This window comes from Hyposmocoma kahamanoa, unplaced genomic scaffold (assembly GCF_003589595.1).
Source record: "Hyposmocoma kahamanoa isolate Upper Pololo Valley unplaced genomic scaffold, ASM358959v1 102, whole genome shotgun sequence".
In the NCBI taxonomy this organism is placed as follows: domain Eukaryota; kingdom Metazoa; phylum Arthropoda; class Insecta; order Lepidoptera; family Cosmopterigidae; genus Hyposmocoma; species Hyposmocoma kahamanoa.
The window spans coordinates 16,171,522-16,183,890 of record NW_020653337.1 but is presented as its reverse complement, the minus strand read 5'-3'; the positions used below and the strand labels follow the sequence as shown (position 1 = coordinate 16,183,890).

Here is a 12,369-nt window from a genome sequence, read left to right as displayed (position 1 = left end):
TGTGTTTCGCGCGTACCCTACTTGACATGTACACGAGTCGAAACGACTTGCGTGAGCTGACCAATGAGGATATACGTGACAAACTACAAAATTATGACTAACACATCACAAGATCTACAAAAAAGTCAGTGATACGATACACCTAGTTGTCGGCTTTAATGAAAACAACAAATTGAAAATTATGTTATTATTAAGTGTACATACATATTAGATGTAATGACCACGTAATGGCAAATTGAAATGCCGAGAGTGGCCGGTGGTGTGGCAGTATGAACTAAACAAAATTAAGGGTTGTTGGTGAAATTACAGGCATATGGGACTTGTCAACTTATGATTCAGTGTGACACGGGTACAGTGTCATTGCCCCTCAGATCTTTGCGATTTAAAGCTCTGAGTGGCACTGCAACTGTTATGGACAGGCGTGTAGGGTACCATAAGGCGCACGATTTGTTCGCCCGGTCACTTGATAAAATAAAATAAAAATAAAATATTATAACCTTTTATTGATTTCGTATCGGTCAAAGACACAGCAATTTTGAAGCGAAGACTTTAGATGTACAATTGTGGCGCTAGAATTAATATCAGACGTCTATATTGATGTTATTACTAGAATTAAAGTCTATAATATTTACCAGCAGTGCTTGAAATTGCACTTGACGGTCATTCAAATGTGTCTTACGCTTGTCGCGTCCCACGTCTGGAGTGTAATTATTCAATCGTGGAATTTGTTATTTCATAATAATAATTGTGATATGATGAAAAATAATCTACTACAAATTGTAATTATAATAGCTTAAAAATAGTAGTAACTACATACAAACAGTCGCCGAGCTTTAATACGCGATTAAGAAATAATAAATAATATCGGAAAATATATTTCTTCTTCTTATCATGTCCATGCTTCTTTTCTTGTAGGATTACATTGATTTTGAATAGTATGTCTGAATAATATATTGCCACCGTGGCTGCGCTATCTGTGGCCGCGTATAGATCTTCCTTCGTGGGCACGAGAGGCACACGAGCAAGTGCTGCATGAACTATGTTGTCACATGTCACACCGCAGTCACATCGGGTTATACTAGCATCCCTGAACCTTCACTTTACACATCTTGTCTATGCAGCGACTACGTAGGTGCGAAGTTGATTTAATCAAAATAACAACATTTTTTGTCTTCGCAAACACGCAGAATTAGAATTAGCTGTCCTTAATCTACTTATTAAAAAAAAATCTAAGTAAGCGCCAAAACGTATTTTTTGTTAGGAATTCATGCAGTTATTTTCTACGTGCTTGTTAGTTATAAAATATTGTTTACAAGTAAAGAAATATAGTTATTACAGTACCCTTCAGATCTTTGCGGATTTAAAGCTCTGAGAGGAACTGCAACTATTATGGACAGGCGTGGCACACGACTTGCTCGTAACGTCACTTGTTATTATAAAAAAAAATATTTTGAATAGAGAGTCAATAGCACAAAGACGCTAGACCTCGTATATTAGTTCTGAATTTTTTTTACTGCAAATTAGACGTTAGACTTAACTTTATTTATTTTTCTTTTTATTGAATTTATATTTGTAATGGTCTCTCCGTTTACAATCCAACAATAAAAACAACGCTACAACAGGGATAGAAGAGAGTAAACTGTTGCCTTATATCTAACTTGGAAGACAACCTGACGTCAATGGAATGTCTAATAATATACACATTCAGAACGAACTTCAGAAATTGAAATGTACATTACAGACAGTGACAGTTAGGCCTATTGTAACATCGCGCGCGCTTGCCCGATAAAGTAATTAAAAATCTTATACAGTGACGTCATTCGTCCAAAGATGTTTAGCGAGGGTTTACTAATAAATTTTAAATTAGTCGTAATCCGATTGGTTACTATAATAATAATAATAATGTACATAAATACAACTAACCTAAGCACCGGCTAAAAAAACTGACCTCAAAAGTCATTCATCCCCTAGTTTGCCACCCTTAGAGGTGGAATATTTTCTTTTTTTTTCCAACAAAAAAGAATCATCAAAATTGGTTCACAAATGGAGGAGTTATCGCGTAACATACATACTAAAAAAACACATACAGTCGAATTGAGAACCTCCTCCTTTTTTTGAAGTCGGTGAAAAAGATGAAATAGGCTCTTATCACAACACACCCTCAACAATAGATACATTATATACCACACTGCATTTACTGGACTTCGGTCCCCATTTGTTAAAACCAGCCAAGAAGCAGAGAAAAGAAAAATAAAGTAGTAATAATATCTTTATTTTTTTATTTATTTATTTAACATTTATTTATTCATTTATATATTATTTAGCATTCAATATACATTATCAAATACACATAGTACAGTAAAAACTAAAAAACTATTCCACACTAGTAATCAATTTAAAACAATAACTGGGTATTTCATTAAACAAAATTGATCAAATTATTACACCGAAACGCAAAAAACAATAAAGTAAATATATTGTGAGAGACATGCCTGAACTAAGCTGGTGACATATATTTCAGGAAACCAGGGCCCCGTAGGAATAATATTTCTATAGGTATTCCTAATTATAATACTTTATAAGCAATGGATAAAAATAAATTAAATATTTTTGTTAAGTTGAAAAAAAAAAGATAAAAAATACATTAAGGTTACTTGCAATCATATTAAAGTTAGTGAGTACACCTGTGAGTGATAATTAATTAATTAATGAAAATATTGATATTATAGGAATCGCGGGCGCAAATGCCGAGTCCCGAGTGTAATGTGGATGTGGATCTAGGTGAACCGCCGCCAGAAGTACTAGAGTATGCGCGTACGCACTGTGGCGAAGACCCCAACACGCGACTGAAGGCCATCTATGAACTCAGGGACATGATCTATGGTAAGGGTTAAAAGGTTGACAAATTACATATAACAAATCGCCACGAGTTTGCAACCATCTTCTCTTAATGTATTATTTTACCCTGGATCTTGTTATTTTGTTATTTATAATGAAAATAAAAAAACTTCCTGTTTCAGAGAGAGGCGAATGCACTCCGCACCGCATGGATGACAAGTTTTTGGTTAAGTTTCTGCGCGCGCGCAATTTCATACCCGCAAAAGCGCATAGACTGGTGAGACATTTATAAATATTGAATAAAATAATTTTTAGGCTTCCAATTCAGTTAGGTAATTTGGGCAGAAATAAAAATATTTTTTAAATATTTATATCTAAGTACTAGTAATTGCAACAATGTAGTTTGATTGTAATATTAAGTTTATTATTGAATATCACGATGTTTTACTAGCATGATATTTAATTATTTTTTCAGGTGTACTGAAGGCGCTGGTTCAAATCCAGCCAGATCGAAGGAATTTTTCTTAGTATTCGATCTTTGTATTAAACTTATTACGTAGTTTGCTACGTTTGCTACTACTTACTAATTTCTTGAAAATAAATAATGCTTTCCTCAAATAGACGCGGAATATCTAAAAATTTATAAACTTTGTATAAACTAAAAAAATTCGAGAGACACGTACTTGTTTTTTTTAAATACAGAAACCTGTTATGTAATTAGGTTATATATATCGAGTTCTTAAGTTTTCGCGATTGTTACACATAGGAAATGAAACTATTTTTTTTTATTTTTTTATTTTTTATTTATTTCTATAAACTTTAAAAATATTATATATAATGATTTCTTTACACCCCTAAACCAACCGACGTTTCGGGCCCTTTACAGGTCCCATGGTCACGGTTGACAACAAATATACGCGATTTAAATCCGGAAAAATAGTTTAATTTCCTAGGTTATATATATTTTACATACGTTTTGTTACGATAATGTTTTTCTTAAATATATATTTGTTAGATAAATATGATATGATGAGAAACGTGAGTTTGCGACCATTTTGTACAATAACGTTGTCGAACGTGGCATTCATGGACCCATTGATGCCAATTATGCCATATTACGTAGTCTGTCGACAAGGTAGAGGCCGGCTACGCAATTACACAGCATATCCCGAGTAGATTAACGAAACTCTATGCGTTTTGCATCCTTACGTTTAAGTATTTTGAAACAGCTGAAATAAAATACGAAATAAAATTTATAATATATAACTTTGTTACTTCTAAATAACGGAAATCACAGAAAATCTAACTCATCATTATCGTCAACCCATTTATACATCCCACTGCTGGACACGGGTCTCCTCTCAGGCGACGGTCTAGGCCATAATCCGCCACGCTGACCCAATACATATTGGGGATTTTACAAGTTTTCTGAAAGTTGTGAACCTTTTTCGACGTACAGGTTCCATCACTATGTTTTCCTTCAGCGAAAAATTCATAGTAAATTTCAAATAAAATTTCTCATATAAGTTCCGAGAAACTCGAGGTTGCGAACCCACGGCTTCTGCTCAAGAGGCGGTAGGTCAAACCATTAGGCAACTATGACTTTTTAAATCTAACTCACTGCAAATACGTAATTTGTATTTTGAAATAAAATGCTTCTGGTTTACAACATGAAGTCATATATCAACCAACACTTTAATTTAAAGAAAACGAAAGTCAGTTAAGTGTTCTTACAAATAAAAAATGGAAAGCAAACAACAATACTGCGTAGGTTACCGTCTCGTAAATATTATTTTTATACGTTGTAATTATACGCAGTGTTACGTATATTTGCGATCTCAACAACATTTTAATTTTAGTACCGACTACGTAATATTGTATCGGTGGCCTAACGGTTTACACTGTGGGCGCTGGATGCGGAGGTCCCGGTTCGATTCCCGGTAGAACCAATTTAGGAAATAAACTTTTCTAAATTAGCTCTGGTCTAGGTGTTTTGGGAAGTGCCCCAGAGTGATTTCCGTTGCTCTGGCACTCAATATACAGGGAGTTTCGTAGTTTGAAACCAGGCAATTTTGACTTTTTTTACATTGTGTAGAAGACCATTAGTATTGTTATTGGTTTTATCTTTGGCATCCATTAGGTTAAAATGTAAACACTATTGCACACAGTTACGATGAGTTGAACGACCATTTGACCTTTTATCCGTTAAGCTTAAATGTTCTTTTTTTAAAAATCCATTATATATATACATATAAAGAAACAAGTTCTTACTCACTGATAGAAATAGAACGCATACTTCCCGATATGGTGGAAAAAAAAATTATACCGTTGTACGCGGATATGCTCCAAAGCAAAGAATCAAATATGAGAGGACCTGAATATGGAAAATATGAAAGAGTGATGAACGGCCTGCAAAAACTATAATATACGGACAGCGATTGAAAATATTTTTTTTAAGAAAAAATAAAAAAAATATATAACTCTAATTTTATTTGTTATATGTTAAAGTTAAAATTTTCTAGTTTTCTATATAACATATAAAACTAGAGATAACTTTTTCTTAAAAAAAAAATAATTTAAATCGCTGTCTTGTAATATTTTCCAAATGCACGTTAACGTTTTACCTTTCCAGGGTCGATGTAATTCACTTTTTGTAAAAAAAGCTTTTTAAGTTTTCTCACGATGTTTGTTCCATACACTTAATTATATTTGTTCTACAGACTTAATTTATATTCGCTATTCAAAGACTACGGTTTGCCCATGAAACATAGTGATTTTTTTCTCATTTCAAATTGAAATGTTTAAAAATGTCCTAAGCTGATTTTACTTAAGAGTCTATATTACCTTGAATGGCTTTGGTTGATTTCGCATAACAGTGACAGTGTTGAATGAATCACTTTGCAAAAAATATAATAGTAAATTTGAGGATATATTATTAGGATACATTAATTAATATACAGTGTGATAACACAATTCCTAAAAATTTTCACAAAAGGAAAATAAACACAAACTTACCTCGAAATTTTACATGAAAACCGCTGTATTCAATAGGTACTTACATATTATTACTAATGATTTTTTTATATCAACTGAACTAAATAGAACACATATTTATATATTTTTCAAATGGATTTAATTACGTTTGTAAAAAAAATGCTGAAATAAAGCCAGTATTCCTGCCGCTTGAACCGCGCAATAAAACCGATTCAGTACGAGAAAAATTAGAATTAGAGCTGACGTAGTATCGACTCTTAACAATAAAAACCGCTTATAGTGGGTTATAGATCTAGTTTCGCACTGTGAATACAGTAGTGTATTAACTCAAAAAGGAAACTCTCAGAATCGATGAAAAACGAATTGCTCACTTCCCGCAAAAAGAATCATTAAAATGTATGTTATAGTTTATTATAGACACTTAAACAATTTCTCAAATATATTTAAAAATAAAATGGAAAAAATAATTTCATATTATTGAATAACGATTATTTTGGCCAGAACTAGCTCACATAAAGTGTAAATCATTTTGAGTTAAGTAGATATCTTTTGATTGTTTCTTACAATATTCTAACGACGGTTTTATCAAATTTTATGTTCAGTAATGATATCGCACTGTTAATACAATACTGTATTAACTCAAGAAGTGTATTTTTCAGAATCGATTTATGTATAGGTTAAAGTTTATTTATTAAAGACATCTAAACAATTCCCTACTTGCCAAATAAAAGGAATGTTTTATGCAGAACTAGTTTGCAAAAAGTTTGTCTCATTTTGAGTTAAGTAAATTTATTTTAATTGTTTCTTACAATATTTTAACGACGGTTTTATAGACGTGTAGAGAATTAAATTTTACGTACAGCAATTACATAATCTTGAATTTCACACATTTTGAGTTACAACACTATTGTAATAGTAGTGGAACATAATATTAAATTTCACATATTTTGAGTTAGAACACTATTTTAATAGCAGTAAAATATGTTAACAACACAATTCCGTTAAAAATGTCGACGTTAGTTATGATAAAGATTATGGTTTAATGGTTTATGGTTTTGCCCATTTTAAAAGTTCAAAAAAGGAGGATATTCTCAATTAGACTGTATTTTTTTTGAGTGTATGTTATGCGATTACTGCGACATTTGTTAACCGATTTCGATGATCTTTTTTTTGAAAAGGAATACCTCAGTAGTTTGTTCCATTCAAATTTTATGAAAATATTCCACCTCTAAGGGTGGCAAACTAAGGGATAAATCTGGTTTATTGGATTTCACCAACTTTCCGTTAATCGATTACAATACAACTTGACAAATATATGTACCTAACATACCGAAAGCGGATAAGCAAACTTTTGAAGTCTGTTTTTATTAATAAAAAAGTTATAATAATAATTTGTCGTATTCATTCGTTGGCTTAATCTTTTTTTTTTAATTCCAGATGGTAAACTACTACCAATTCAAAGAAAATAACCCCGATTTCTTTGACAACATATATCCTCTGGATCTCCAACAAATCGGGGAAGCCAACATTATTGCAGTACCACCTTACCGCGATCAAAACGACCGAAGACTGATTATGTTTAGAATCGGTAAATTACTACTATTATGAAGTTATTGCGTTATAATTTGGGATGTTTTGCTGTTTTTATACTTGTATGTTTAAGATTTATTATCATCTTTCTTAATCGGGCATTAATAATACGGAATGGTCATTATATAATGACCAAGAGCAGGCAAATTGGTAAATTTGTTATTTTAACCGGACTGCTCGTGGTCCATTTAATGCATCGAGGCCCAAGACTGGGCAGTATGAATAATTCCTTACTTCTCGCGGGACATTTAATTTTTGTGCCACAGTGTGGCGCATTTTGTCGTCAGCAATAACCTAATCTAACTAACACACTACATCATTTGTTTCATTACTATGACCGAGACAGGATGGTCATTATTCATACTGACGGGGAAAATCATGGAGTGTTTATTATATTGTCCATTTGATGCTCGTATTATTAATACAGAGTCGGACTTATCAAAAATTGCCCGTAATATATGTATGGATTTTCACTAAGAAATTATTAGATAATAGCTATGCCGAGTTAGATTAGCAGAATCGCAGAATTTCGAACGTCTTCTAGGAATTATATGAACTGTCTCCGACATGCAAGTTTTATGTTATGTTTTTCCTTCACAATTAATGTAATGTAATGAAGAAAGTAAAGTATTAAAATATATAATATACACAGGAATAAAATAATCTTTACAGGTTGCTGGGATCCAAAAGAAATATCCGTACCAGATATGTTCAAGGGAATGATACTGGCACTGGAGGTCGGTTCCTTCGAGCCACGTACTCAGATTCTTGGCGGTGTGGCGATTGTTGACCTAGAGGACATCGGGACACAACACGCCTGGCAGGCAACGCCTGCTGTTGCCGCGAAAATCGTTAAAATGCTAGTGGTGAGTACAATATTATATTATTTATATCTTAGAACGGTTACACACGGCGACTTTTAGCAGCGATGCAAACGCGATGCAGTTACTAATCGTCTACCTTTACACACGCATGCGATTTTAAGCAGCGATGCAAGCGCGCGACTGCATCGACACAAACGCGCCATTGCATCGCTACGCTTGGGATTTATAGACGATTGCATTGCAATCACGCGTTAGTATCATTGCAGTCGCACGTTTGCATCGATACAATCGTCTATAAATCGCAAAGTGTAGCGATGCAATCAAGCGTTTCACGAACGCGCGTTTGCATCGCTAACGTAACCACTGTAAATATTACTAACGTAAAATTAGCGGATTTGCTAGCTAATATGGACATAACCTTTAAATTTGAAATTCCATATGCTTCATGAGTGTTACGCGCACGCGCACGATTGAAAAAAAAACACAAACTTACCTCGAAATTTTACAAGAGAACCGCTGTATTCAATAGGTATTTTACATAACACTAGTGATTTTTTTAATATCAACTAAACTAAATAGAACACGTATAGTATACGATATACATTTTTCAAGTGGCTTTAATTTCGTTAGTATAAATATAAATTCTGAAATAAAGCTAGTGTCCCTCCCACTCATAGAACAGACCCACGCAATAGAACAGATTCAGTACGGGAAAAATTTGAACTCAAGCTGAGGTAGGTAGGAGACTTTTAAGTGCGCCTCTGTAATGTCATCTCATAATGCGCGCGAGGGGCACGTGAACGGATCGCACTACGTAATGCACATGTGCAGCTCGCAAGCCTTTCGCAAACAAGCGCATTCGCAGATTCGTGCCTCTACCATGAGATTACAGTCACAGTTATAGCTAGCAACCGCGTAAAATGTTTGTATACAAAATGCTGTCTCTTCTTCTGACCACTAGGGGCGCTGCATATTTTATACAAAATTGTGAAGTAATTTACGTGGTCGCTAGCGACAACTGTCACAGTAAACTCATGGTACAGGCACAGTACTCTTATCTCCTACTTATCATGACGTAATCGACATTTTAATGAAATTGCATTATTAACATGTCTGGAATCAGCAAAACGAGAACTACAACCTTCTCTAATCGGTTTTTTTATGTCTTATTTAATTTCAGTTAAATAGTTAAGCAAAATCTGGGTAATTGACATTTTCCAAAGAAAAAAAAATACTACTGGTGCCAACATCTCGAAAGTTACCAAAATGCACAATGTTATGACGAGGAAGGCAGATTTAATATTTTAATTGAATCTTATATCATGATAAGACGAGTGTATTTGTTCGTACGATGCAGAATCGCTAGCGGATAGAATACAGTACGTAATAACTAAATATATGCATTTGTTTAACAGACCAGTTTCCCGATGGTGACATACGCTATTCACATCATAAACCATTCCTGGATTTTCGACAAAATCTACAGCATTTTCAAGCCGTTTCTCACCACGGATATGCAGTCGAAAATCTACTTTCACGGCTATGACGTCACATCGCTACATAGATACGTTCACCCTGAACACTTGCCGAAGAGATACGGAGGTATATGGCAGGACTATCCTTATACAATTTGGCTTGAATGTCTAAGGAATAATTATGAATTAGCCAAAGAAATACTGGCCAGCGGGTACAAGTTACGAGAGAATGAAATCAGTCCGGAACTTTTGAGACGCCTGAACGAGAATGGAATAAAGTTATCGTAAGAATATAAAAATAACTTAGTTTAAGAACATTAAAAAAATAATAATTTCTCATTGATAAATGTACTTTAATTATTGTTTTTTTAAACAACATGTGAGTATTTTTTTTTATGTTAGTATACTTTTGTTTTACTTTCTTTGGCAATTTTTGTCACTTTTCCACTGCACCATTTTACTTTGAAACTAATTCGTATGTAGTTTTTCTTTAATCATGATAAATGTAAACAAGTAGATTAGTTACTTTAGTATACTTTAATATTTAAGTGAAAAGCGATTCGTCAAAAACCTGTGATAAAGTATTTACATTCAATGTGAATGATTAAAACCCTGTAGACATTACTTAATATAAAAATCGTAAGACATTTTAGAATAAGATTATGGAATAAGACTAATTTGGTGAACAAAATTGCCTTTAATCAAAAGTGCTTTGTTTTCCAAACTACAATTTACAATATGTTATGTTTACACAATTTAATAAATATCTACACCTTATATTGGCGTAAGGTCATTTACATTTGGTTTTTATTTTACCCGCTACATACTTACCAGGTTTGTTGATAATGCAGGTTTTTACACATCATCGCATGGGGATGTTGATTGTTTACTTTACCATCAGTAGATGCTGACATTATCTATTTTAAAAAAATCGTGAAAAATGTACCTGATTTTTATTGAGGCCGTTTCCTCATGCTCCTACTGGGTGCTCCTACTGGAAGGAGCACGAGTACTAATATGTTCTTATGCTCCTGTCGAGACGTCGTATCTAATAAGTACACTGAAGTAGAATAAAAAATATCAAAATATTTTTTTTTTTGCTTCAACAACTGATAATCTGATAACGTGTAGGCAAATTCAATGTTGTCTTCAGAAAAATCACAGACATGTGAAAATTACAAATAAATAGACTTTTGTTTCATTGTTTATAAAATATATTATTACACTCAGGTTGAGTGTAATAATGATTTTAATTTTTTCAATGATTTTGAGACATATTATGTAATCAAAAACAGTCAACCTGCATAATATCAATTAGCCTGCCTTGCTTAATGTTATTGAAATTTTCTCAACGACGATTGAGCTGCTTTGTGAGCTTGCAGTCTGTTTCTGGATGGTTTGTAAATTAAAGTCACGACGCGAATATCCCCAATGAATGTCAGCATCAATCAATGTGGAGGCTGATGCGGATGAAGATATTTTAATTTGTCCAGGTTGTATAATTTACGCGGATGCTGATATTCGCTACAACTCTGATACCATCACCCCCGTCTTCTACTTGGGTAATTAGAGATCATAATTCTAGATTGCTACGCTCCAGATAAATCTTTACGAATTTTACCCGAATACGGTAAACCTAAATAGGTTTGTTTGATTTTAGCCGGATATTGATCTAGTCCATCATAAAAGTTTTTGCAGAGAAATAAAGTTTTAGGAAATATTGATAGCTCAGAAATAAAAATCGTGTTATATAGTGTTACCCAATGATCTTTATTTTATAAATGTCCTCAACAATCAATACAATTTCTTGACGCTGATTTACTGACATAATTGAGCAAGTTTTTTTATTGCCAGAAGAGTAGAAATTACCTGTATTAATTGACAACAGTCAATGATCTTATATACATATATAAATTGGTGTCATCTATGAAACTCTGGAACTTTTTTTAATTATATTTGATTGATTTTATTTATTTATCATTTATATTTAGGTTTTTATGATAATGAACGTTTAATTGAATTTTTATAAATTGATTCAATATAATGTTTTATGTAAGTTATGAGTCACTGTTACCCCAAAATAAATGAATTTAATTTAATTTATTTTATATCATAGTAAATAAGACAAGTATGATAACTCCATACAAACGTGGCAGCGCGGTTTGTGTGTGTACACACCCGCCGAGTGCATTGTACGAACGCACACATTCGCATAATTTTGCAATGCACTCGCGTTGCTTAGCACTGCGCTGATCGTCCCGTGAGCCTTTCATTATTATGCCAATGTGTGCGTCCGTACACAACGCGTGGTGGGCGTGCACAGTGCACATATATAAGCCGTGCTGCTACGTGTGAATGCAGCTACCATACTATTACATTATACTATTGTAATATTTAAATTTATATAGGCATACCAGTTTGTAACTTTTGTCTACTAAGTGAATCTGAAGAATTTCCCGTTCAGTTTTCCAATAAGAAAATTGACGTTGCTCCACATCAAATACACCGTCACATAATTTATATACTCCAAGTTTGTTGTAAGTTTTCAAAATCCATCCGCTCGTGTACTGGGGTCATTGGTCCCGCATACTTGTTTTGGGGTCACTGTTCTGCGCAAAAAGGGATAGAAACAATTTTGACCACTTTGT

The 12,369-nt window shown here is 33.4% G+C and overlaps 1 protein-coding gene across 1 annotated transcript in view; it reads left to right on the top strand.

Moving 5' to 3' along the window:
- The window catches only part of LOC113233183 (alpha-tocopherol transfer protein-like), a 46,308-nt gene extending 35,826 nt beyond the window's left edge, over positions 1-10,482 (top strand). Inside the window, exons 2-6 of the mRNA XM_026468208.1 lie at positions 2,730-2,883; positions 3,021-3,115; positions 7,270-7,420; positions 8,095-8,288; positions 9,662-10,482. Coding sequence (XP_026323993.1) covers positions 2,745-2,883; positions 3,021-3,115; positions 7,270-7,420; positions 8,095-8,288; positions 9,662-10,009 — 927 coding nt within the window. The 5' untranslated portion in view covers positions 2,730-2,744 and the 3' untranslated portion in view covers positions 10,010-10,482. The remainder of the gene's footprint in view (positions 1-2,729; positions 2,884-3,020; positions 3,116-7,269; positions 7,421-8,094; positions 8,289-9,661) is intronic.
- The last annotated feature ends 1,887 nt before the right edge of the window (positions 10,483-12,369 follow it).